The 27,568-nt window shown below is 40.2% G+C and overlaps 1 protein-coding gene, 1 long non-coding RNA gene and 1 pseudogene across 2 annotated transcripts; 2 read left to right on the forward strand and 1 right to left on the reverse strand.

Annotated features, from left to right (window-relative positions):
- Window positions 1-27,568, forward strand: part of LOC124081490 (HLA class I histocompatibility antigen, alpha chain F-like) — a 50,053-nt pseudogene that overhangs the window by 11,521 nt on the left and 10,964 nt on the right.
- Window positions 1,600-11,476, reverse strand: LOC124081478 (uncharacterized). Its single transcript, XR_006848050.2, has 3 exons — window positions 11,350-11,476; window positions 8,443-8,559; window positions 1,600-6,708 (listed from the first exon to the last, which is right to left on the reverse strand). It is a non-coding gene; the product is annotated as an uncharacterized LOC124081478 (long non-coding RNA).
- Window positions 11,439-26,489, forward strand: Trim39 (tripartite motif containing 39). Its single transcript, XM_046427667.2, has 7 exons — window positions 11,439-12,357; window positions 14,426-14,885; window positions 16,295-16,390; window positions 21,208-21,438; window positions 22,710-22,732; window positions 23,496-23,611; window positions 24,513-26,489. The coding sequence occupies exons 2-7, from the start codon at window positions 14,433-14,435 to the stop codon at window positions 25,058-25,060; spliced, it is 1,467 nt and encodes a 488-aa protein (XP_046283623.1). The 5' UTR covers window positions 11,439-12,357; window positions 14,426-14,432; the 3' UTR covers window positions 25,061-26,489.

Raw genomic sequence — 27,568 nt, forward strand, 5'->3', positions numbered from 1 at the left:
CTAACATTTAAACAAAAAATAATACCAATTCTACACAATCTCTTCCAGAAAACAGAATGGGGATGAGGGCAAGGGAATATTTCCCAATTAATTTCATGAGGTCAGCATTATTCTGATGCAAGACATCACAAAAAAAATTTAAAAATTAAAAAATAAACCACAGAAGCCAAGGATTCTCAACAAAAACCTATCGAGCAGAGCCCAGCAATTATGAAAACAATTCCTCATACTTCAGTAGGATTTATCCTTCAAAATCAAAGCAGTTCAATCAATATAATTCACAATTAATAAATCATAAGAAAAAGTATCATATCAATTAATGCATTATGAACATTTGATGAAATTCAATATTTACTCATGATAAAACTCTCAGCAAACTAGAAACAGAAAAAAACTTCCTAAAATTGATAGAAAGGCATCTACAAAAAATCAATAGCTTATATCACACTTAACGCTACAAGTCTAAAGTTTCCTCCCAAGGTCAGGAATAAGGCAAGGGTGCCTGCTCCTACCATTTATGTTGTATTGAAGGAAAAAGTTTAGTGCAAAAAGGCAAGAAAAAAAAAAAAACAGCATCTAGATAAGAAAAGAAAAAATAAGACTGGTTCCTATTTGCAGGAAACATGAGTACCTACCTAGCAATCTCAAAGAAACTATTGAAAAAGCTACTGGAATAAGCAAGATTACAGAACTAAGGTCAATCTACAAAATGCAACTGCATTTCTACATCCTGGCAATGAACAATTTAAAATACTTAAAGAACGATTTACAATAGCATCAAAAATATACCAGTTTTTCACAAAATACTTATAAATAAATAAAATATGGGTAGCATCCATAGACTAACAATATTAAAAAAAATCATGGGAAAAATTTCAAGGAAAGCCTACATAAAAGATGAGGTATACTATGTTCATACATTGGAAGGCTTAATTGTTTAGCTGACAATTCTCTCTAAATTGATTTACAGGTTCCCAGCATTTTTTATAGATACTCATAAGTCCCTTAGGATTTCTTTTAGAAATTAATAAGCAGATTTCACAATTTCTATGGAAAGGTAAAGGAATTAAAATAGGAGAAACAAGGGCTGGGTTGTAGCTCAGCTATAGGGCGCTCGCCTAGCATGTGTGAGGCCCTGGGTTTGATCCCAGCACCACATAAAAATATATAAATAAAATGAAGGCATTGTGTCCAACTACACCTAAAAAAAGATAAATATTTTTTAAAAAATAAAATAGGGGAAACATCATTGAAAATATAAAAAGTTGGGGGACACATATTAATTTAAACATTTATTTTAAATCTGCAGTATTCTAGACATTGTGCTAGTAGCAAAAGCATTGATGGAACAGAGATTTTTTTTTTTTTTAAACCCACATATGGAGAAAGGATAGTCTTTATCACATGGTGCTAAAGCAACTATAGATATGCAAAAAATAAAAATAAAATGAACCTCAACAGAGCCCTTCTGCAATATGTCAGGTAAACAGATAGCTCAGAATGCATTATAGACCTAAATGTAAACCTAAAACTACAAAATTCCTAGGAGAAATTGTTTATAATTCAGGATTAAACATTTGTTAAATACTAGAAGGAAAAAATAAGCTGTAGTTCATCACAATTAAAAATGTCTGCCTCTTCAAAAGATACTATAAAAAGAATAAAGCTGGGCACACAACTATAATCCCAGCAGCCCTGTAGGCTGAGACAGACGATCACAAGAGATCACAAGTTCAAAGCCAGTTTCAGCAATGGCGAGGCACTAAGCAACTTAGTGAGACTGTGTCTCTAAATAAATACAAAACAGAGCTGCAGATGGGGCTCAGTGGCAGAGTGCCCTTGGGTTCAATCCCTGGTACCAAAAAAAATAAAATAAAAAAGCATACTACACCTTGGACAAAGTATCTCAAAACATCTATCCAATAAAGGACTCATACCTAGACTGTATAAAGCACTCTCAAAACTCAAAAACAAAAGCAAAAAAATTTTAAAGACAAAATACCTCAGCATTCATCAAAAAAGATATATGAATGGTAAATAATCACATATTAAAGCAGAAAAAAAGGCGAGAAAATGACTATCCCAACTATGGCACAGATATACTGTTATATGTTGCTGGCAGGAATGCAAAACATTACAGGCACAGTGACAGTTTAGCAATTTCTTATGAAGCTTATCAAACTCAGTAATCCCACACCTAGGCATCTAAGATAACTTTTTAAACATTAACATTCACCAAAAAACCTAAGTCAGTATTAATAATGGCTTTATTCAAAACAGCCCTGTATTAGTCAGCCTTTCAACACTATACTGAAATACCTAATACAAGCTACTTGTGAAGAAAGGTTTATTTAGTTCACAATTACAGAGGTTTAATGTCCAAATAAAAAAAAAAAAACAGCACAGGCTCTGTGGCAAAGGCCACCCCTTGGCTGTGCCACATTGTGGCAAAGAGCAACAACAGAAGCACCAGCAGGAGCAAGGTTATATCTTGAGCCAGAAAGCAAAAGGTGGGAGAGCCAAATTCAGGCTTTTCCAACCCTCTCAAAGTCCCACAAGAACTACCTATCCAGCCACCTCCTGGCTATAACTTAAGGCCTGCCCACTAGGCTCTACCTCCCAAAGGTTGTTTCACTTCCCAAAAACACCACCCCAGGGACCAAGGTTTCAATCACAATATACCCTGAAGGACACTCATACCATACCCAAACCAAAGCAAGTCCCAAACTGGAAGCCACTCAAATGCCCTTCAACTGGTAAATGGATAAACACTATACTAGCAAAAAGAAGGAATGAACTAATGATGCATGCCACAATATGGATTAACCTAAAATGTATTATACTAAGGAAGTATGACCAAGGTATCTCCAAAAAAATCCCACTTGTGAATATGTGGAAAATAAGCAAAACATGGCAACAAGATTATTCTGACCCATGTTTATTAGCTGCTACATAGGTTCAGTTGTTATAACTTAATTCCAAACAACAGGCTACTCTCTGACCTGTGATGGTTTTATAATAGGAAGGTCTGGGCTGGTATGCTGTCAGCAATATTGACTTTAATGTTCTTGCTCTAGAACTCCAAAGGCAGCTGTTTTCAATTTTGCTGCACCTAGGAATCACATGGAGATTTTTTAAAGTGAGAATGTCTGGTCCAATCCTTCTCGTTTGATTGATAGAAGGTGTGACCTCAACATCGGGTAAGTTATTTTTGTATTTTTTGTTTGGGGGTACCAGGGATTGAATTCAGGGGCACTCAACCACTGAGCCACATCCCTAGCCCTATTTTATATTTTATTAGAGACAAGGTCTCACTGAGTTGCTTAGCACCTCCCTAAATTGCTGAGAACGGCTTCAAACTCGAAATCCTGCCTCCGCCTCTCCAGCCACTGGGATTACAGGCATAAGCCACCGCACCTGACAACATTGGTTAAGTTATTGATTGGTTGGCTATTTATTTTTGGACAGGGTCTCACTATGTTTCCCAAGATGGTCTCAAAATCTGGACTCAAGCGATCCTCCTGCCTCAAGCCTCCTGCCACCACATCCAGCAAAGGATTTTTTAAAACCCCATAGGTAATTTTAATGGGCAGCAAAGTTTGGGAATTGCTGCCTTCAGGATTGCTCACATCTATTTGGTCCAAAATGGCCTACCACACCTGCATCCCAAACAGTGGGAAGAGGAAGGAAGCATCACCTGAATCTAAATACTTGATTCTGTTCACTCACTAGCCAATCACAGGGCCACTCTTGGTTGCATGAGATACAGAAAATAGTAAATTTCATTTCAGTCAGCCATACATCCAGTTAAAAATTATTTTATTAGGGAAGAAGAGGAAGAAAGGTATTGAGAGATAACCAGCAATCTTTCCTACCACCACCCTTTTCTTTTTCAAACAGAAGCAATCACTCTTGGCAAAAGTACTAATGCTTGGATTTGGAGACAAAACTCATCGACAGGCTTTTCTGATTTTGCCAGATATCTTATCCATATGAAGATGAAATCAAAGATTGTACAAATCACCAGACAGAGGAAGAGCCAAGCTTGACAACATGTGTCAGAATATCCACCCCTGCAATTACATGAATTTTCACCTGAAGATGGTGTTGGTAGGAATAAGTTGGACAAAGGCAGGCAAGACTATCAAAATTCCATGTTCAAGTTTCAGTTTGACTAACTACATGAAACATTCACAAATATAGAAAAACTTCAGAAAGTTTGCAGGGTTTGTTTTGTTTGTTTGTTTGTTGTGTCAACTCCTTATACTTGCTTGGAAAGCACTGAGTCACATCTCCAGCCCCAAGATAGAAAAACTTCAAAGGAAGGAGTCTTCCTCTAAATTCCCCCAAACCCTGGACCTGAAAGCATTTTAATAAAATTAAACAACTTTTTCTGGATTTTTCATTGCAGATTTCTTTGATACTGATTCTGCATGCAAGCATTGTTTTCCAGAAGAAATTCAATTATAATTTCATCATCATGCATCTTGGGTGCAGCTAGCCTACACGAAATAAAATTTACAGAAACTTATGAAATGATAGGTTACCTTAGAATGTGATAGCAAACTATAAGTAATTCAAGTTCCACACAATAAATCTGGTATTAATTGAACCATTTATTTATAGAAAATCACATCTATGTTCACAGATTTAGAAAAAAAAAAGTGAAGTTTGGAAAAATTAAGTAATTTGTTTAAAGTCAGAAAATTAGGAAATAGACTTTCTAGATTTGAACTACTGGTGGTCAGACTTCAAGTTTTATATCTTTCATTACACCATAAAGCATCATATATATTATATAGCTGTTATTACTTGGTAGGTTTTTGTCTCTCTTATTTTCTCCTCCTGTTCCAGTTTTACCTTTCCACTTACACTGCTTCTCTCCTACTTCTCTCTCTCTCTCTGCCAAATACCAATCCTATGCACATAAAATCTCACAGAAGGAAAAAAAGGCAAGCAAAGCAGAGAGGGCCTCCTGGACTACCACCTTCCAACATTCCTCTGCAGAGCCACACCAATCTTCTGCGACTGCTCCCCCACACATAGGCCTGGCTTCTCTGGTAGTAATTTTGACTTTGAGTCTAATTCAGGCATTCCATCATTTCACATTGTGTATCTCTGCCTCTGGTCTCTTCTTTCTACTAACCATTTGGCTAGCCATTTCTAAGAAATTTAGAAAACACCCATTTTCATCATCTCACTCCCAGTCAAGATCACCAAAAGCTCCCTAATACCAACTCACTTTGAAAAATCTCCAGTGTTATTATGAGGAGAGCATTCAATATTTTCTTTAATACTACTAAACAGCACTGAGTTTACTTGATGTCTACACTAAAGGACAGGTTGTAAACAGTAAAACTTGTAATGGCTTCTGAGGCAATCAGCTGTTTATTACAGTAGTTTTGTGCTAAGAGGAGGTGTTTTTTTAAAATCTTCCAAGGAATTTTTCAGAAACCTGTATATTTAAGTACATGTAGGAAAGTGCAGAAATCATAATACATGTTCACAAAGCAAAACATGAGCTACCACAGTCCAAATTCATAGATTAAGAAGTAACAGTCACAAAACTGACTGAAAGAGAACAGCCATATTATATTTCACCTGTCTTTTTACTTTGTAATTATATTTCACTTTTATTTTCCTTTGTATACCATAGAAGACACTTACAATAAAGACTTGGAACTCAAGACAAATTTTCTCTGGAGAATTTGATAGCACTGCTCTTTACATCATATTTTTTTAAATGAAGGCAAAATATAAAAAATAAAAAATATAATTTAAAAAACTCTTAAAAATAGATTTCTTTTTTAAAAAAAATTTTTTTTAGTTCTCGATGGACACAATATCTTTATTTTGTTTATTTAGTTTTTTTGTTTTGTTTTTTTTTTTAATGTGGTGCCAAGGATTGAACCAAGTGCATCATGTATGCTAGGCAAGTGCTCTACCACTGAGCCACAACCCCAGCCCCAAGAAATACATTTCTTAATGGGGACACACATGTATGTAGAAGTGATAAGAAAAACAACAACCCAAACCAACTCTCCTCCAAGAAAGGACAAAACTGGAAATGCAGAGAAAAACAAGTGTAAGTGACAAAATCAAAAATTACTAAAAAGGGGCTGGGGTTCTGGCTCAGTGGCTGTCTCAATGGGCAAAAGGTGCAACTTATGCAGTCCAGGGGGGAAAATACAGAATGTTCCTGCGCTTCTGCCCTTTTCAATGCTTTCTTCACTCAAAATCACTCAATACAATTTCACTCTATAGGTTCTTAATCAAGAAAACGACAATCCTTAATGCTAGGCACTGCAACAGACATAATCAATTCATAACAAACAATTCTAGATTAATTAATTCACAGCAAACAATTCTAGATTAATTAATTTTAAGCACTGCAAACACAATCATGACAGGCTAATGACAGACTTTCCCTCTGCATGCTAAGTTCAAGTGTCAGATCAAAAGTCTTAAGCCTTAGGCTTTAAGCCCAGAAGACACACACTCACTTAGACGATGGTGATCAGATCAGGAATTTAGGTAGGCTTCTTCTGGGGTGGAGCTGACAGCCTCCAGAGAAGAGAGAGTAGGAAGAAGTTGCAGCTCTCACCAGGGTCAAGATGTGGCTGTAGAGTTTGAGAGCGGTGAGGAAAATGCAGAGGATCAGCAAATGATGAAAAGTGTTGGGATGTCAGTCCACGTCCTAGTCAGGCTCTAAGCATGAGGGCATCATTATCAGCTGGCTGAATGTCTGTTCATTTGCTCTATTATTTATACCAAATTTGGGGGCATTTGACCCCCCCTTTCAATCCTTTATCAGATGCCATGGGATTTCTCAGTGATATCATTTATCCTGGGGTTAAAACATCTGGTCTTGTCATCCCCACCCTGATCTTTTCACATTTCTCTCTTAGACAGCCTACCGAGGCTTCACTATTGAGTTTATCAGGCTGAGAAGTGACTTGTTTGTGCCTGAAGGCCACACTGGAGGACTCCATTAGGCATGCCTAGTAAGACTAGAGGTTTCAAACTGGAGTTTTTAAAAATAAATTTTAGAATGGAGTTGCTTAGGCTCAGGCCTAAGGCCATCCTCACAGTGATAGAGCTCTTGCCTGGCATGCGTGGGGCACTGGGTTCGATCCTCAGCACCACATAAATAAAAATAAAAGTTTTGTGCCCATCTACAACTAAAAAATAAAATTTTTAATTACTAAAGAGAAAATGCAATTCAAGCAACTAAGACTTCTCTTTACTAGCTGTAGAAAAAATAAAAACAGACATCAATATCAAGCAAACAAACAACAACAACAAAATACAGATAATACCTATCTCGGCTGGGGAGGTGGGAAGGGGCCAGGCTCATACACTACTGTCAGGAAATGTAAAAGTGAACAGCCTTCTGAAAAAGCAATATGGCAACATGTATTACAACTAGAAATATGTAATACACTCCAACAAGAATCTTTCTCACAGAAATAAATCCAACACACATTAAGGACATATGTTCAGGGGAATCTTTATTGTAACACTGCTGTAGCAACAAAAAGAAAATAGAAAAAAAAAAACTAAAGCAGAAATGAAAATGAAGTAACAGTCAATAGGAAACTAAGTAAATTCCTATCTACCAATAAAAGTGTGAAAAAATAATAAATGAATACATTTTAATATGAAAATATCATCACTAGCTCCCCTGCAGGTAAACAGATGACAGTTGCCCTCTCCTTATTAGGGGACGGGATATGTTCCATATGCTCCAAGACCCCCAGTGGATAAAACCCCATGATATCACTCCTTTCAGGAGATCCCCTTGCTCAAGTGTTCATATAAGATCAGTGCTCTGGCTGAACACATTGCCTTTAATCACGTTTCCCATTCATGTCTTCCATCACAAATCTAATGCCTTTTCCACCTTAATTAAGCACTTAACACACGCTGTGGCTGAAATTTTGAAGATTGAGATGCAAAAGTAAAACTAGCAGGAATTTTGCTTCTTCAAAAGTTCAGGAGGAGCTGGGGTTATGGCTCCGTGGTAAAGCTCTTGCCTGGCAACTGTGAAGCACTGGGTTCAATCCTCAACACCACATAAATGTAAAATAAAGATATTGTGTCCACTTAAAACTAAAAAATAAATATTAAAAAAAAAGTTCAGGAGGGGCTGGGGTTATGGCTCAGTGGTAAAGCGCTTGCCTGGCAACTGTGAAGCACCGGGTTCAATCCTCAACACCACGTAAAAATAAATAAATAAAGCAAAGGTATTGTGTCCATCTCCAACAACAACAAAAAAAAATTTATAAAAAAAAATTTCAGAGGATTCCATCTTACTATGAATGTTAGCAACCTAAGCATTGGATCTTGCTCCTTTTGTTTCTTAGTAAGTTGAGAACTTCCACATTTTCATTTAAATGAAGCATTTTGTGGCCATTATTAAGTAAAGCAAGGATTACTTACATATAACTTTTACAATGTCACACTCCTCTGTTAATCCAATAACTGAGGTGACTAGTAAGTGACTAATGGGGTGGGTAGTCCATGCGGTATACATGTCATATGGATAATTCACATGCCCTGGGAACAAGACAACATGAAATTTCATCAACTATTCAGAATGATACACAATTTGAAACATTATTTCTAGAATTTTCCATGTAATAATTTCAGACCACATTTGCCCACAGATAAATGAAAAACAGAAAGTGAAACCACAGACAAGAGGGGATTAATCTGTCTCATAATATACTAGTTTATGTATAAACAGATGCATACACAAAACTGAATGATGTGCTAGATGGGAAACGAAACTGAAAGGATGTACTAGAATTTTAAGATTCCACATCTCCTGAACCAGCAGTCCAACTTCCAAAAATTTATCCTGCTAATATAATGGCATGACAATAAAGACTTGAAAAACAATGATGTGGTTCTATGTCACTGACCTAAAAAGATAGCAAGTTTGAAGTAAGTATAAAAATCAAACTGAAGATGGCTTTTCTGTACATTTGTAATATTTCATAATAAAAGCACTGAAAAACCAGCCTCTGCCTCAGAGCAAAGCCTGTCCAAGGAAGGGGGGCATGACCCTTGTCCTTGGAAAGACCCACAGAGCACTCCTAGGCACATACCCACCCTGCTGAGTTGTTATCTACAAATAACAGGAGAGATCTGCCTGTGGCAGGTATCCCTGACTCAGTCAGGCTAGGTGGGGACCCATAGCAACCTCCTAGCAGCCACCAATCAGCATGAAACAGGGAAAATACCTGGGATGCCAGATGACCCTCCCAGTAGATTATGGTGGTTGATAACATGTTGGGAAACCATGTAGTTCAGCAGTACTCCCCTCGTGGCTTAAACCAATCAGTTCAAAGGAATCCCCCTCTTGTAGTAACCAATCACCCTTACCCAACTTGTTCCTGCCAGTGAATGTACTAATCATGTTTTTAGAGTTATTTTATGATTTTCCCGCAGTGTGATAATTTCCTAAGAGATGCTATGATGTATGTGAAGTCCCTGCTTTCCCCCAAAGAGTGTATAAAACTGCTGCAAACCCTGGGCTGGGGCCTCTCAGCGTTACCAGTTGCTGTGTGCGCGCGGAGGACGGAGCTAGTTCGCAATAAACACCTCTTTGCTGCTTACATCAATCTTGGTCTCTGGTGGTCTTTTGGGGGTCCCGAATTCGAGCATAACAGAACAAAATGGTAGGGGGACATGAGATGCTTTGCCTTTTCCTGAATAAGAATCTCAAAGTCTGGATAGTTAAGCCCTACCCACCTCCATCTCACCTTTTCCACCTTAGCCAGTTATTTACCCTCACAGCTCATGTATCTTTCTATAAAAAATCCAAAGGCTTCATCTCTTCTGTTTTCCTTTCCTGATATAAAAACAATATTTACACCATATATTTAATTTTTAAAAGTTACCTTTCATCTCATTAGTATAGTTCATTTTTGTCTATTCCTGTGTTAGAAATCTCTTGGTATAAATCAGCATTAAGACTCAGTGTGTTATTCCAGTTTTCCTGAACTAAAATCCCTTTTTAATTTTAAAGGAATACCCTTCTTTATTTAAAAATATACTTGTATCTTGGTACAGTTACAAATCCAGGTGATCAAGTTCCAAAGGACAAAACAAATTTGTGTTAGAATCTCAAAATTCTTTTATTATTTTGTATGTAAATAAAGAGACAGATGGAAATAACAGATCACAGCACCATGTTTACCCTCTTTCCCAATTATTCTCTCTTGAAAAATATGGAATACTTCACTATTATTCAGTGGATCACTATGGTCCACTATCTGCCTTTGTATGTCCTGGAAGCTAAAAATCATTTTTATATTTTTAAGGAGTGAAAAAGAAAATGTCTTGTGACACATAAAAATTATATGAAATTCAAATTTCAGCATCCACAAAGTTTTATTGAAACACAGCCAAGCTCATTCATTTCATCATATTATATTTTATTCATATTATCTAATGATGTTTTTACATTATAAAGACAGTTGAGTATGGGATGAAAGGACAAAAACACATTCTCTTTATAGGAAAAATTTGCCAACCTCTGTTCTATATCATACTACATAATCTTCATAATTTTTTTTAATTTTACCAAAACATTCTCCCCCTTTTCCTTCCATATTCAGTATAAAATTCCCTTAATAATCTGTCTCCAGACAAGCCCATTCTTAATAGTCTTTAGGAATGCACAACCTCTGGTAATTTCCTTAAACGCATTCCTGGTCCCCTATGAACAGGAAGCCAGAAAGAAGGGCTTACAAATTTAAATGTTACAAATTAACATATCAAAACCAGAACTCAAATCTCAGCTGCCTCACAATCCCTCCAAGTCAAACCTAAGTCAAGACTGACTGCCCAATTAATGTCTTTCAAACTACCTTACCTATGAATTCAGGAGTTTATGTACTGCTGTTATAATCCCTAGTAGCCAAACTAGCAACGCAGAAAAAAGTTAATAAATGTATTTTTCTCGAGTTTAATCTTCAAGTTGTTAGCTACCAGAGACAGAAGCCAAGGGAGAGCAAGAAGAAGAAAAGGAAGGTCAGAAAAAAATAGGCCTATTGTAATTAGCATGTGTGATGCTAAAATCTTTACACCTTGGAAATGTGATGTTGTTTTCTGCAATAATAGTTTCTGACAGGAGGTTAAATACAACACGGTGTTTGAAAGCAGAATCACAAAACTTACACAGGAACAAATAGAACCACTTTTTCCCTAAACATTAACATTTGCTTATCTCTTTCAAACATTCTGCTTGCTACTATGGAAGGCAGAAGAGGCAAACTACCTTTGCTACCAGCATTGTCACACCCCTCCCAGCATTAACTCCTCCCCAACTCCACCTACCTCAACCAGCAGACTTCCCCTTGCCTCACTTCTTCCAAACTCAGATCTTCGAAGACCCAGCCGCGGGAGAGCAAAGTAGAGAAACCATAATGCAAAAGTCTTGTGTCTCCCTCGCAAGTATCGTCTGCTATTATGGAAGAACTTAAGTCAGCCCTAAAATTGGAAAGAATGGGCCTTGGCGCTCATCCGGTTAAGTTTTACTGAGCGCCTGGGGCGGTTGGACACCGTGCGAGAAGGTAAGGATATAAAGATGAGCAGCAGAGTCGCGATATCCGCTCTAGTAGCTTCCATCCCAGAAGAGGCAGTCAGTTTCGATAAAGCTCGCCAAGAAGGGGCAACAAGGGGGCATCTGAAGCCTGCCATGGGAAGAGCCTACCTGCTCCTTAAACATTAAAAGGCTAAATCTGAACTAGTCGGAAGTGACGTGCCAGCTGAGACCGCAGGTCCGCCACGCAATTGGCCACCGCCTAAAATAACCATCCTTTCCCCAGACTGACCCGAAGAGAGGAAAAGTGTGGCCGAAAGCCCACAATCTGGGCCTCGACGACTTCCAGCCTCACCAGGATCAGCATCGCCTGGCCAGAGTCCAGGCCCGCAACCTGGACAGAACAGCTCCGCCAACCTGGGCGGTAAGACGCCCAGCGAGCAATGGGCTTCAGCTTTCCATCGCGCGCATGCGCGGTCCTCTATCTCCGGAGGAGTCCTCAGGTCATCTGGACGCCGGCATTTCAGCTACCTGCAGCTCCGCGTACCTTCTCACCCTTGACGACTCCTGCTGGTCCTCAACTCCGGCCCCGCTCCTTCCTCTTCCGCAGGCACCGCTAGGCCCTCGCGCGTTAACCCGCCGATACCCCGGCTTCCACTGACACGAGTCTCCGCGCAGCGCCGCTTCCGCTTCCGGCGAGTATTGTGTGTCGCGCCGCGGGGCGGGGGCGAGGGGAGGAGGAAGGAGGGAGGCAGCTCTCCGGCGGCTCCGCGCCCCGTACTCCCGGACCCGAAGCCGGGAAGGTAGGTGCTGTCCCGTTGCCGCGCTTAGGCCGGGTGCCTGCCCACACCGGCCGGCTCCGCACGCCGCGTCCCAGCGCCCGGCAACTGCGTCACCGGCCCCCCGCACGTAACCACAGCTGCCTCCGCCCGCCTAGGGCCCGGGCGGACGTTTTGCCGCCCCGGCGACGTCAGCGCGTCCGGCGTTGCTTGGCTACCCCGCTGTTCCCCCGTCCCGTTGCCGCTCGTCTCCCCGGGTGAAACTGACGCCGTCACCGCGGGTCTCGGCTGCGTCAGAGCGGCTGGCATCCCACCTTCACGTCACACCTCTTTCTCACCTGGACACGCATCCCTCCCTCCCCGACAACCACGACGTTTCCTCTTTCACCTCTCCAATTTCTCCGCCCCAGATATGGCCGGAGACCACGGAGATGGGGGTGGGACAGAGTTGTGGACCACCCTCATGAGAGGGTCACAAGGTGGAACCTGAACAGTAATAGAAACAAAATGAGGACGTCCCTGAAGTTTGTCCTTCTCCTAAGACATGAGGAATAGGAAAGACCAACCCAGAGGCACCCAGGGCCTAACTCTCGCTGTCCTCTCCACTCTATTCCCCCAGTTCCAAGTCGTCTATTCTTCCCTAATGCATTCCTTATTTCTCTTTCCCACCACTTTGCCAGTCTGAATCCATCCTGGTCTCTAAATGTGCATACAATCAAGTCATCCAGGTCAGGAGGCCACCTAATGTCAAGAAGACCGGGGAAGGAGCAGACTAGTCAAAGTTGGATTCTAATGAGTGGAGAAAAATCATCCAGCCGAACTTCTCTCTTGATATTGAGGGAAGAAATTATGGCCCAAATAATTTACCAGCTCTAACTCCAAATTAAACACTTCCCACGTCATTATACAGAAACAATAATTGTTAATCCAACTCATTACGTAGTCACTTCTCTGTCTGTGCATAAACCTACCAAATTTCCTTCCTTTGGTGGGTCTCTTGGGTGTGGTGTGGAGGGCAGAGGGGTTACAGGACTAGAGAAATCAGCTTACTCCATGTATAAAAGTGTTGATGTTTTAGAGATGGAGTAGGGGACCAGTTTTCTGTTTTATAAATCATCGGGATGCATTTCCAACACTGAGACTTCACCTGAAGGAGATTTGATTGTCTCGTTTCTTTTCTTGTTTTAATTCCAAAGCTCCAAAGGCTATTAGTTGCAGATACAGTATGTCCAAGGAATTAGTTATCAGTAGCTATTTTGAAGTCACCACTGAATATTTTGAATAGACTCCAAAGTTCTTTCTTCAAAGAAGTTATTGCCCTAGGCTCGGTGGTGTGTTCTTTAATAGAGTTGCTATACATTTATCACTTTTCAGCAGTTCCAGATATTCAAATACACACAAGTAGAAATGAAAGATTTCATTCCAAGAAGAGGACACACTTCTTCCTCTAGGCTAGTCCTGGTAAAAGGAAGAATAATTTCAAACATTCCTTAAAAGAGGAGATTGTTACCTTTGCCTAACTCATTCAGTTTATTACCCTTTGGAACAGGAATGACAGGGAATCAAGCTAAAGCTCCAATGAACTCTTAACTCTTATGTGACACTAAACTTTAGAATATACCTAATTTAAGAAATCTTAATATCTCGACTTATGTGGCACTTTTTCATTCCTATGCTCCTCTTCTGTTTGTTAGGATAAGATCTCAAACTAAGATGCAATGATCTGGAACTACTGTTTCTAAGACACAAGTAGGGTGAGACTGGACCAGAAGTATGCTGGGCTAGAGTTCAAGGAAACTCGTGTTTCTAACAAGAGGAAACAGAAATAAAAGAGAAGAGAGATGGGAGTTGTGTGTCAGTTTGCTGAAGAGGGGGGAAAAAATAAAACTTAGGTCAAAGACTGAGAGTCATCAAATTGAGAAATGGAGAAAAAGAGATTGTATCTAGTGGAAGAGAAGATGGAAAATACCAAGATGGGGTTAAATCTAGAGTTAAGGTTTAACCTGGGGATAAATATCAATCCAGAGATGCAAAAAAAATTCATCCTCCAACTAATATTTTTCCTTTCTCTGTCTCCGTACCCATCCCCAAGTTAAATAATGGCAGAGACAAGCCTGTTAGAGGCTGGGGCCTCTGCAGCCTCCACAGCTGCAGCTCTGGAGAACTTACAAGTTGAGGCAAGCTGCTCTGTGTGCCTGGAGTATCTGAAGGAGCCTGTCATCATTGAATGTGGGCATAACTTCTGCAAAGCTTGCATCACCCGCTGGTGGGAGGACCTAGAGAGGGACTTCCCTTGTCCTGTCTGTCGGAAGACATCCCGTTACCGCAGTCTTCGGCCTAATCGCCAACTAGGCAGTATGGTGGAAATTGCCAAGCAGCTCCAGGCTGTCAAGCGGAAGATCCGGGATGAGAGCCTCTGCCCCCAGCACCACGAGGCCCTCAGCCTCTTCTGCTATGAGGACCAGGAGGCCGTATGTTTGATATGTGCAATTTCCCATACCCACCGGGCCCACACTGTCGTGCCATTGGACGATGCTACACAGGAATATAAGGTGGGCCACCAGACACCTGATACCAATGTGGGAAAGAAGGGAGGAGCAGCAGAGAATGGCATACTCTTTGGGTAGAGGAACTTAAGTTCCTGAGGACAAGACTATATCTGGTCCTCATTATGTAGTTCCCCTCGTAGCTACATAAATGGGGGTACATAGTACATCTGATCAGTTGTCCTCTGCATGAAGAGTCATGGATGAATATTTGGTATGTGTGTCCTTGGAGTATATCATATTTTTCATAAGTGAGTGAAACCTGTGGCAAAGATCAGATTTGGGAAGAACTGAAAAGTATTCTGGTTTCTTCATTCTGCCTCGCTGCTCGGGATACTTCTTGTTTTCCCATCGGTATTGGGAATAGGTAACATTACTTTAGATTGATACTAAGTTGAACTCTAGTCTGTTGTTTGCATCTTCCCCAGATAATGGGTAACGTGGCGCCTTGTCTGACTTACTGCTGGGACACAGGGTAAATGTTTGAGTAATAGAAACTAAAGATTTTAGTGTCTTCATCACATACTTAATTATATTAATGAAATCTGGAAGCAAGAGATTTAAGGTAATTTATAATATGTTACTATATATGTATATGTATAATAATCAAGTTGTTTTTAAGTGGGTAGATTTAAATAGGAGGATAGATTTAAAGAAGGGTATCAGGGTACAAAAGATGGGGTGGAAAAGGACATCCCAGGAACAAACCTACATTTTCTACCTTACTTGAGTTATTAGAATTTGTCCTGATGTCACCAGGCAGTTTTAGGAGTTGTTAGCTCCTTTTACTCTCCTCCCCTGTGAACCTTCCAAATTCTTCTCTCCTCAAAGAAACTCCTATCCCTTCATTCTCAGGAATCTGGAGATTGCTTGGGGCTGGGGATGTAGTTCAGTGGTAGAGTGTGTGTTTAATATGCACAAGGCCCTACTTTTGATCCCCAGCACCACCAAAAAAAAATATTTGGCAATAATAGGCAATATTTGGCAATAATAGTTGTCCATAAGAAAATGGATAGGGAAGGACACAGAATTGATGAGAGCTAGACAACTATATCAGATTCAGTGGGAGGAAGTTGGGTAAGCAGGGTGAATTAGGGCTAAGCTGTAGCAGGAGGAGGGATATCCAAGAAGTTGACGTCTCAAATTGTTGTCTACAAAAAGAGTTGGATCAAGAGATGGTAAAATGGATAGAAAGCAAACAAATGGTTTAAAACAAATGTGTTGGAGCTGGGGATATGACCCAGTGGTAGAGCACTTACCTAGTATGTGCAAGAACTTGAGTTTGATCCCCAGCACACACACAAAAAAAAAAAAAAAAAAAAAGAACTTTTTTTTTAAATGGGTTAACCTCTTGAGCAGTGGATATACCAACCAACCCCAAATGTTATCTCTCCCACTTCCTCCCTAACCCTCAGGAAAAACTGCAGAAGTGCCTAGAGCCCCTGGAGCAGAAGCTACAGGAGATCACTCGATGCAAGTCCTCTGAGGAGAAGAAGCCTGGAGAACTCAAGGTAAAGACAGGCAATCCCATTCATGTTGTTTTACAAAGTATTTGTAAATGAGGGAATTAACTACACATTGTTTAATCCACTGGTTCCAGTATATTAGAAAAATGCTGTTCTCTCAAAAATGATGATAATTTATTACACTTTATTGTCACTAAATAATGTACTTAAATTACTTGTCATGAATTAAGAATTGAGGAGAAGGATGTAAGCAATGAAGGATAAAACAAGATATCTAATCTGGTAAGTTGAGGGAGTTCTTGTCTGTTTGTCTTCTTTTTTTCATTAAGCGAAAGAGATTGCTAAGAATGTAGGGATAGGACTTTCTTTGAGGAGAGAAGAATTTGGAAGATTCACAAGGGAGAAGGTTAAAAGGAGCTGACTAACAGCTCCTAAAACTGCCTGGTGACATCTGGACCACATTCTAATAACTCAAGTAAGGTAGAAATTGCAGGTTTATTCCTAGAATGTCCTTCCCCTCCCCATCCTTCACCTATAGAAGAATCCTGTCCATCCTTCAGTTAGAATAAAAGCTACTTCCTATGAGGACTTTTCATGGCTCTTCAGAAATTAGTTTTATTAAATTTTATACAATTTTGCATCTTTTTCATAGCATTATCTTATTTGTAGAATGGCATTTTGATGTCTAAGTTATTTCTTCTATTGGATGGTAAATAATGAGTAGTAACAAATGTAACTAATATTTAGTTCTGTGCATTAATTCATTGGAAGTCCATGGCTTTCCAAATGTATAAGGTCATACTAAATCTTAGGGTTCTGGGCTGGGGTTATGGCTCAATGGTAAAGTGCTTGCCTAGCACGTGCAAGGCCCTGGGTTCAATCCTCAGCACTACATAAAAATACATAAAAGGTATTATGTCCAACTACAACCAAGAAATAAAGACTTTTAAAAAAAAAAATCTTAGGGTTCTTCCCAAGTTGGAGGTCTAAGAGTTCAGGCCACACTTGAGACATTGGGATATAGAAAAGTTAGATGACAAATAGAAGGAGATCCTAAGGCCATTTTTAACATGGGTAATTTTAGATACTCTGTAAGGTAAAGATTATTACCCCCAGTTTACACTAGAGAAAAAGAGGCTTTTTCTAGTCCAACATCATGTATCCAGTAAGTGGCAAAACCAGGGACACTAGTTCTTTGTAAATCAGTAAGTATTTATTTAGCTCTTGGTATAGGCCAAGGCCTATATTTGACATTATAAAATAATGATGAACAAAAACACAGTCCCTGTCCTCCTGAGCTTAAAGTCAGGTGGAGAAAATGAATAATGACATAGCACAAAAAGCACAGCTGCAAGTTCATAAGACAATAATATAGGTAAGGCACAGTGGCACACACCTATAATCTCAGCTACTAGAGAGGCTAAGGCAGAAGGATCACAAGTTCAAGGCCAGCCTAGGCCTTAAGACCCTGTCTCAAAATAAAAGGGGCTGGAATGTAACTCAGTTGTAGAGCACCCTTGAGCTCAATCAACCTCAGTACCAGAACATGGGTAGGGAGGGGAGGAAGACAGCATAGAAATCTGACCTTGTTAAAGGTTTCCTGAAGAAGTAATAAGTATTTAAGAGTTGAAATTCAGGGATCACCAGAAATTAAACACGGATTTTAAAGTAAAAACACTAATTATTTAATAATGAATGATAATATTTCAACAGAAAGCAATTATTATTATTTTAGTGCTTCATATATTTTACCAAAGCAAACATTCAGGTTTTTAAAAACTTGAACAAATTTTTATCACAAAAATAAAACTCTTTTTAAGACACTGATTACTCACAAAGTATTTTCACACCATTCGTGACTTCATACATGTACTTAGAGTAATGATGTCTAGCCCATTCCACCATTATTCCTACCTTCTTGTCCCCTCCCTTCCCCTCCCTCCCCTTTGCCTTATCTAAAGTTCCTCCATTCCTCTCATGCTCCCTCCCACCAATCACCATTATGAGTCAGCATCCTCATATCAAAGAAAACATTTGGCCTTTTTTAGGGGGGACTGGCTTATTTCACTTAGCATTATATTCTCCAACTTCATCCATTTATCTGCAAATGCCATAATTTTATTCTCTTTTAATGCTGAGTAATATTCCATTGTGTATATACATTTAGATATATAGATATATCAAAGTTTCCCATCCATTCATCTACTGAAGGGCATCTGGGTTGGTTGCACAATTTAGTTATTGTGAATTGTGCCACTATAAACATTGACATGGCTGGGTCCCTGTAGTATGTGTTTTTAAGTCCTTTGGGTTTAGAACAAGGAATGGGATAGCTGGGTCAAATTGTGGTTCCATTCCAGGTTTTCCAAGAAATCTCCATAGTGCTTTCCAGATTGGCTGCACCAATTTGCAGTTCCACCAGCAATGTATGAGTGTGCCTTTTTCCCCACATCTTCGTCAACACTTAAACTACCACAGAAAATATTCTTTTTGTGATGATTTGAATTCGTGTTCTTCCCTTTCCCTCATCTCCACCTCCAGAATCAGATTCAGTGCCCCTTTTAAAAATAGTTGGTAGGGGCTGGGGCTGTAGCTCAGTGGCAAAGCGCTCACCTAGCACGTGCAAAGCCCTGGGTTCGATCCTCAGCACCACATATAAATAAATACATACATACATACATACATACATACATACATACATACATAAATAAATAAATAAATACAGACAGATATAGTGTACAACTACAACTAAAAAATAAATATTTAAAAAAAAAATAGTTGGTAGAGGTTGAGAGTATAGGAATCCCCAGTACAGCAAAAAACAAGTTTGTAATTAACTATGCTAAAATGAAAAGTATAGATGAAATAATCTATCTACATAATTTTGTAATATGATATACCATAGACATATTTATAATAAAATATGATGTATAACATTTGGGTATGACAACTCTGAAAGACACTATAGCATAGTTGTCAGCTTGCACCTACATGCGACACAAACAATACAATAAATACTTGTTCAAACTGAGGCAGATGTGTGGTAATGTGACTCAAATTCCACAAACAGCTCTTGGTGACATGATTTTTCAAAAGAATGACTTTTGCTAAAGCTCTAATAAGATCTAGTCCTAATGAGTTTGTTTAGTTATTGCTCTAAGAAAATAAGATCTAGTCCTAATGAGTTTGTTTAGTTATTCCCAGGAAATTCTGGTATATTTAAACCATGTAAGAATTCCTCTGTGTGTTTACATAAAATGACATTCAAGTCCATACCTACATGTTTAATATCCAGCAGAACATAGAAAATGATGAAGGAAGCTGGGTGTGGTGGCACACACCTATAATCCCAGTGATTTGGAAGGCTAAATCAGGAGGATTGCAAGTTCAAGGCCAGCCTCAGCAACTTAGTGAGGCCCTTAGCAACTTAGCAAGACCCTATCTCAGAATAATAAGGGTTGGGGATGTGGCTCAGTGATTAAGTGGCCTTGGGTTCAATCCCCAGTACCAAAAAGAAAAATGATGCAAGACAGTTTACCATGTAGGATTATCTCTCACACATTGGAGGAATAATGTCCTTAGAGGGACATGGCACCCTTGTTAAGAACCACTGTCCTACAAATACAGAGTGAGAAAAGAGAAGGGATGGTGGGTTTTAAAGAGGGGAAATCTGGGACTGGGGCTGAGGCTCAGTGGTAGAGTGTTAGCCTAGCATGTATGAGCATGTATGAGTGTTAGCCTAGCATGTACTGGGTTCAATACTCAGCACCACATATAAATAAACAAATAAAATAAAGGCATTCTGTCAATCTATAACTACAAAAAAAATTTTTAAAGGGGGGGGGGGATCTTTTCTTTCTTCCTATTTACCACTGTTAGGAATTCTAAACTTATTTCAGGGAGGAACAAGAGAGAGGATGCACTGAAGTCCTTAGTGATAAGGCTGATGTTGGAGTCTTACATTATCAAATCTAAGAATGTTAGAGGTTTAAATGTATGTGGTGGCATACAGAAGGCATATTCCAAATTTCAAGCAACTGATTTACTAAAAAACATCCATAACCTGTTTCTGGGATGAAAACTACCAATTCTCAGAAATAACTTGAAACTATTTAACAGGTTCAGTTCTAAAATCTGCATATATGCTTTGTAACAACCCACTAAACTCTTACAGTTTGTGATAGTTTTCCAGTTCTCTGTTTTTTATCAAGTAGATATCTTACCATATACAAATGATGACAGTCTTATCTTAATTTTCTAGTATTTTTACTTTCTCTTTGTTAACAGATTATATAAACTTCAGAGTTGGGAATAGCAGAAATATCTCTAGTATTCATAAATAGTAGATGTTATGTTATTGATTTCTTATATCTTCAATATATTTTATTAAAATATGAAAATTAACTTTTGAGAAGTTTATTTACTGACAAACTTAATTTTCTTAGATAATGGGAAGGAGGGTTAGTAATCTCTCAATAGGCTGGGTATGGTAATGGCATGCCTGTAATCCCAGTGACTAAGGAGGCTGAGGCAAGAGGATTGGCAAATTCAAGGCCAGCCTAGACAACTAGCAAGACTTGTCTAAAAATTAAAAGGCTGGGATGTAGCTCAGTAGCAAAGTGCCCTGGGCTCAATCTCAGTTCTGCAAAAAATAATAAAATCAGTTTCCCAGGGGTCTCCACTGTCAAGTCATCAGTGGGTGATGGCACCATTCTTTATAGATTTCAGTAGAGAGAAAATATGTCCTGTTAACTTATTTCCAATGACACTGGAACTCTTTGTTAATTCATGTACCTGGTGGGTCATGGAGAAGCTACCCCCAAGCCCACTGATCCTGCTGATACAATATCCTCTTTCCTCAGAGACTAGTGGAGAGTCGTCGACAGCAGATCTTAAAGGAGTTTGAAGAGCTTCATAGGCGGCTGGATGAAGAACAGCAGGTATTGCTTTCAAGACTAGAGGAGGAGGAACAGGACATTCTACAAAGACTGCGAGAAAATGCTGCTCACCTTGGGGACATGCGCCGGGACCTGGCCCATTTGGCTGCCGAGGTGGAGGGCAAGTGCTTACAGTCAGGCTTCGAGATGCTTAAGGTTCGACCTTTGCCCCTGCATAGCCCCCCAAGTGGAACACAGTATAGCTTTGCACAGGCCAGTCTGTCAGCCAAGGGTGCTCACTCCCTTGCTCTACTTCCCCAAGTCCAATTCTTTCTTCCAGACTTACACAGAGGATCTTTTTCTACAGCAAGCTTCTCTGATTTTTCTCATCCCCTTCTAATCATTTTTGTGTCATTATGTCTCATCAACAATTATGTGCTTAATTTGTTTTTGGGTTTTTTGTTTTTGTTTTTATTTGGTTTTTTGGGGGTGTTTTTTTGTTTTGTTTTGTTTTGTTTTTGATTTTGTGGTGCTGGGCATTAAACCCAGGGCCTTGTGCGTGAGAGGCAAGCACTCTACCAACTGAGCTATATCCTCAGCCATTGTGTTTAATTTGTCCCAGAGAAAAAAAATCACCCTTGAGAGAAGTCTAGTCTACGTAGTAAAAAACTATGCATTAAAAATTTTGTAAATATAGTTTCCATTACTTTTTTCATCCTAATACTTGATTTACCTAGTGCTAAAAAGAATTGAAAGTTAGTTTAAAGGATACTTGAAATTATGTATAAATAATAACATTGCTTTTGATATGTTAATGATGCCTCTAAAATGTTTGAAATAGTTTTGTTCTCTTCAAAAGATGCATAATGTTAGTAAGGCTTTAGGGTACATATTTCTTAGAGACCAGAATACCAGCATTTGAATCAGTGAAGCTTCATTGTATGTTGTTTATCTGCATGTTATGTATTGCTTGGTATTGATTGCCGTCCTTTCATGTATGTATGTTCTGCATTAAACTGGGAAATCCTTGTAGGGCAGAAATTTGTCTTCTTTGTCTTCTGGACCCCAAGTATTCTCAAATCAGGGTTGGCACACACTTATTGTTTATTAACTCGTGCCAGATAGAGAATACCAAACCACAATGGGAAAGTGTGATTTGTTCTATGCCACCAATCTGGAACTATCTGTACTGATTCTCGAGGAGACTGAGGTATGTGATTGGTACTTGGGGAACAGAGTAAAGAGAGACACAATATGTATACCTTGCAGGGAGCTCCCAGTGTCCTTGAGGAGCAAAGACAAACATACAGGAAACCATTTGGAAGTGATATAAATTACCAAGAACTCTAACCCTTGCATTATAACTATCAGTTTGCACTGTGCCTATTCTATAGATCTAGAACTTTTGGGATGGGGGGGGGGACTTTTTGCCTTCAGGACGCTTGAATGCCAGGACCAATCTTGCTTTCTTTTCTCATTCCCTCTAGGATGTCAAAAGTACCCTGGAAAAGTAAGTGATTCTTATATCTTTCTGAGTAAGTTAGGTCTTGGCTTAGAGACTAAAGGTATTATAATGATTTGGGGTAGTAAGGATGGGAAAAATCATGCAGTATCTGGATAGGACATGGGAGAGGTTCATTGCAGCCATGAAGCCAGGTAGAGAACAAATCATTAAAAGTAATAATTCCTTACTTTTTCCCCTTTAAACATCAGGACTTGGTTGGTAAGGACAATGATAATGTAGAACCATATTCTGCTTGTACCTGTGGATGGAATTGTGTCGAAACAAGAGGGCAGGAGAAAGGGGATGAGAAAGCAAGAAGGATGATTATCATTTGCATGAAGTATAAGAATACCCCATGCTGGGCACCATGAGGCATGCTTATTAATCCCAGCTACTTGAAGCAGGAGGATTGTAAATTCAAGGCCAACCTGAGTAACTTTAGTCTCAAAATAAAATACAAAAAGGGCTGGGGATGTTAAATAGTGGTAGAGTGCATAAGGCCCTGGGTTGGATCCCAAGTACAGAGAGAGAGAGAGAGAAAAAAAAAAAAAAGTAAGTTTGGAGGTTTATTCTCAAGATAAGTACCAGTGTAGGAGAGCAGATGGCTCTCCACCGATAACACAAGAAAGCAATTGTCTTCAGGGAGAAGATAGAAAGTGGGAAGATGGAGAATTTTAGTTTCTCCCTAAAGATTACAACATCTGAATATTCACTTGACTGGTATCCCCTGACCCTGCCCTTTCTCCCCCTATCTTTCTATCTGTCCTAGATGTGAGAAGGTGAAGACCATGGAGGTGACTTCAGTATCCATAGAGCTGGAAAAGAACTTCAGCAATTTCCCCCGACAATACTTTGCCCTAAGGAAAATCCTTAAACAGCTAATTGGTGAGTTGTTCCCAATCTTTTTTTTTTTTTTTTTAAAGAGAGAGAATTTTTTAATATTTATTTTTTTAGTTTTCAGCGGACACAACATCTTTGTTTGTATGTGGTGCTGAGAATTGAACCCGGGCCGCACGCATGCCAGGCGAGCGCGCTACCACTTGAGCCACATCCCCAGCCCAAGAGAAAAGTCTTTAAATCCTACCTTATATGGGCTTCAATTATTTCGTGCCCACTCCTACCTCCACCCCTTTAGTTGGCTTTTGGTCTCACCCTGAGTCATAGAACTCTGAGTGAAAGGAAGCCATAGATGTCGTCTACTTCTAAATCTACATTTTTATAAATAGGGACCCAGAAAGGTTAAATAATTTACCCAAGACATCAGATGAAGTGGCCATAGAATTTACTGTCTCAGCTGGGCAATGCTGAGCATGAACAGGAATATCATAATATTTATGCAGGAAAAATAGTCATAAAGCAGAACCATTCCAAGAAAACAGATACATGCTAACCTTGTCCCTAGACCATACTGCTGACTTGCTCTGGATTCTTCTTCCACTTTCCATTCTGGCCCTCATACCACACCTTGCACTTTTCCATATAGTGAGATAAATGAAGAAATCAGATGAGGAAAAGACAAGGACAGGAACCTATCCCCACAGAGACTTTTCTTTCAGAGTCAAGAAATCATTATCTGTTTATTTTAGGATCAGGGTGAGAAGTGAAGCCTTTGTTGCCTCCTTTTCCTTTGGTGACACTATGGATTGAGAACGTTAACCAACTCATGGTGTTCTGAGGACCTTTAAGGGACCAGGCTCTGTATATACAGGCAGGCTGAAAAAGTGAGGCAGGGGTGTTTAGCTATTCCCATCCTCATCTAGCTCCCCACTCTGGCTTCTCCCGCCAGCGGATGTGACCCTGGACCCTGAGACTGCTCATCCTAACCTAGTCCTGTCAGAAGATCGTAAAAGCGTCAAGTTTGTGGAGACAAGACTCCGAGATCTCCCTGACACGCCACAGCGTTTCACCTTCTACCCTTGCGTCCTGGCTACTGAAGGTTTCACCTCAGGTCGACACTACTGGGAGGTGGAGGTGGGGGACAAGACCCACTGGGCAGTGGGTGTGTGCCGGGACTCTGTGAGCCGAAAGGGCGAGCTGACTCCACTCCCTGAGACTGGCTACTGGCGTGTGCGGCTGTGGAATGGGGACAAGTATGCAGCCACCACCACACCTTTTACCCCTTTGCACATCAAGGTAAAACCCAAGCGGGTAGGCATATTCCTAGACTACGAGGCTGGCACGCTATCATTTTACAACGTCACAGACCGCTCTCATATCTACACCTTTACTGATACTTTTACTGAGAAACTCTGGCCCCTCTTCTACCCAGGCATCCGGGCTGGTCGGAAGAATGCTGCACCACTTACTATCAGGCCCCCAACAGATTGGGAGTGACAGGTTGAGATGTGGGATTAACTGGGGTGAGGCAGGGTCAAAAGCTATGGGCCTTTCTTCTTGTGTCCTGCTGGAACATCTTGGTGTCTGCCTGGTTCCAGTCCTGAGTCATCTTGGAGAAACATTCTGGCCTCCAGGATGGTTTGTGTGGAGGAGTAGGTAGGACTGGGCTGCATGATGGAGCACGGGTATGTCTCCCTCCTCACCGTGGGGAGCTGGTTGCCAGGAGAATGTCTCCCTGACATCCATCAGGTTTTCTATTGCACAAGGAAAGGTTGGGAAGGAAGGAGAGACTTCCAGAAATGAAAAGTCTATGGGAGAGTCTAACTTGCTTAAGTAGGAGGAGAAAACAGAAACCCTTAGGGACTTCTTTGACCCAGAATAGACTTGTTTTTTGAGGAAAATCACAGGGGTCGGTGTACCTCTAGATTGAAAAAAGATTAATGACCATTGCTGTCATGGGTCTAGAAGTTGAATTTTTCTGAAGGCAGAGTTTGGACATCAAAGTAGATTACAAAGAAGATCAGGTAAGAGGACTAAAGCAACAGATTCCTAGAAACCAATGAAGGAGAGGGAAGTTTCTTCGGTGTTCTATTCCCAGGGTAAGGTTGCCATTGTGAGTAGGATTGGCCAGAGGTAGGAATGTGGAGAAAAGGAAAGGATGGGAATAAAGGAGAACCTGTGTCCCTACCTTGGCCTTCTGCTGGCTATTTGCCTGCCTCCTCACAGTCGGTGGTCTCCAAGAAGTTGCACGGCCTGTTCCTCTTCAGAGGCAAGGGGAAGAGATTGTGCAAGACACAGCTATACTTACACTTTTCCCAAAAGAACTTGGAGAGCAGAGAGTCGGGTATTAGAGAAAAGTATATCTATCCAAAGCCCTGGCCTTAAAGAATGTTACTGAATAACTATTCCCAAGTCGTTAGCCTTGTCACCTGGCTCAGGTGTCCAAGCCAGAAAGGAAGAAAGATAAGGGAGTCTTTCTCACCCTAAAGACAGGGTACATTTAGGAAAGGGCTGGATAGGCAGCTTCCTTTTGCCTGTGCATTGGCCTGGAACTAGTGTTCATAACAGCCTTTTGCTTGTTTGTTGCCATCCTTCACCCTTTGCCATTCCCCTTTTTGAATGTAAATCATTTTAATGTTAGGCCAAAATAAACAACCTATAGGGTATATATGTTGTCAAAAAAAAAAGGTAAAGAGATGCATGCCAAACCAAACTAAAACATCTTGGATATCTGCTGCTTGGGTAATCTTCACAGAAGACTGACACAAGAAGCTGCAGTTTACTGAGGGCATTTCAGTTCCTCTTACCACCTCAACAGGACTCTGTCCACTTTCCTCCTCTTACCTTTGTGCCTTGACTGTGGTTCTTTGTGGCAAGATACTTTGGTTGGTAAAAATAATATGGAACAAAGGATCCACTGAAGTGATCTCTGTGTCGAGTGCTAATTTGGGCATGGCCTTATGTTTATGGTAAAATCACTGGGTGTGAACAATGCACGTTCCTGGGTCTTGCCTGCAATGTTTGATCAATGTCTGGTTGGACCTGGGGATCTCAACATTTTAAATACATTCCTCATTCGAATCTGAGGACCCTTGCTAAACTTCACCTAGAGGAGGTTTTAGCTAATTTCCTTCTTCTGAGATGGGAGCAGGATATTACCCTCTCCTGACTTATACTGCCCTCTATATCTTAGTGTTCAATCATGTTTTGTATCTCCAGTTTTAATTCCTCTGCTTTTGACCTCAGAAACTGGTTGTCATTAACTGGGTATCAGTTATAAACACAGGATGCCAGACAACAAATGGGAGGCAGAAAGAGGTCAGAGGAGTGTGAAGTTGATGTCTCTGTGGAGTAAGTAGGCTGCAGTCTGGGCAGAGGATACTGTTGGCAGTTTGCTGTACATACAACAAGGAATTTAAAACTATTCACTGAGCAAGTAGGGATCACCTGCTACATGTCCAGCACTGTAACAAGTGTTTCATTGGTAAGTGTAAAAGTGGAACCAGGCTGTGCTGAGGGCCAGGAGCCCTCCTTCCTTATCTTGCCACCCTCATGACCCTTTCCACTTTGACCTCAAAGGACACCAATTTTTTGTTGTTTTTAATGTAAGCCTCTATTCCTTCAGTCTGTAGATTTTCCAGGAAACTGCCTTTGACTTAGTAGAGCAGAAGGTATAAGTTGCACAAAACCATTTCCCCAATCTGTCTGCATGAGGAAACCACACTTATCTCCTGAAAATATTTCCCACTTTTAAGAACCTCTCCTGGGCTAGGGTTGTAGCTCAGTGGTCGAGCACTTGCATAGCCCGTGTGAGGCCCTGGGTTCTATCATCAGCACCACATAAAAATAAAGGTATTGTGTCCATCTACAACTAAAATGATAAAAAGATCCTCTCCTGCCCATTTGCTGCTCCAATCTCTACTAAGTACATGATCATAGTTTTAAGGAAGAGTGAAAGGAACTCAAAAGTCATAAAGGGATCCTGTGCTGGATTGGCAGAGAACA

This window comes from Marmota monax, unplaced genomic scaffold, assembly GCF_021218885.2.
Source record: "Marmota monax isolate L192 unplaced genomic scaffold, Marmota_monax_Labrador192_F-V1.1 WCK01_AAM20220418_F8-fsc00426, whole genome shotgun sequence".
Taxonomy (NCBI): domain Eukaryota; kingdom Metazoa; phylum Chordata; class Mammalia; order Rodentia; family Sciuridae; genus Marmota; species Marmota monax.

Excerpts from the sequence above, each read along its gene's own strand:
- Trim39 (XM_046427667.2), top strand. The coding sequence starts at position 14,433 with ATGGCAGAGACAAGCCTGTTAGAGGCTGGGGCCTCTGCAGCCTCCACA. Across the intron at positions 22,733-23,495 it reads GTCAAAAGTACCCTGGAAAA|ATGTGAGAAGGTGAAGACCA; the intron begins GTAAGTGATTCT and ends TATCTGTCCTAG. Across the intron at positions 23,612-24,512 it reads AATCCTTAAACAGCTAATTG|CGGATGTGACCCTGGACCCT; the intron begins GTGAGTTGTTCC and ends TTCTCCCGCCAG.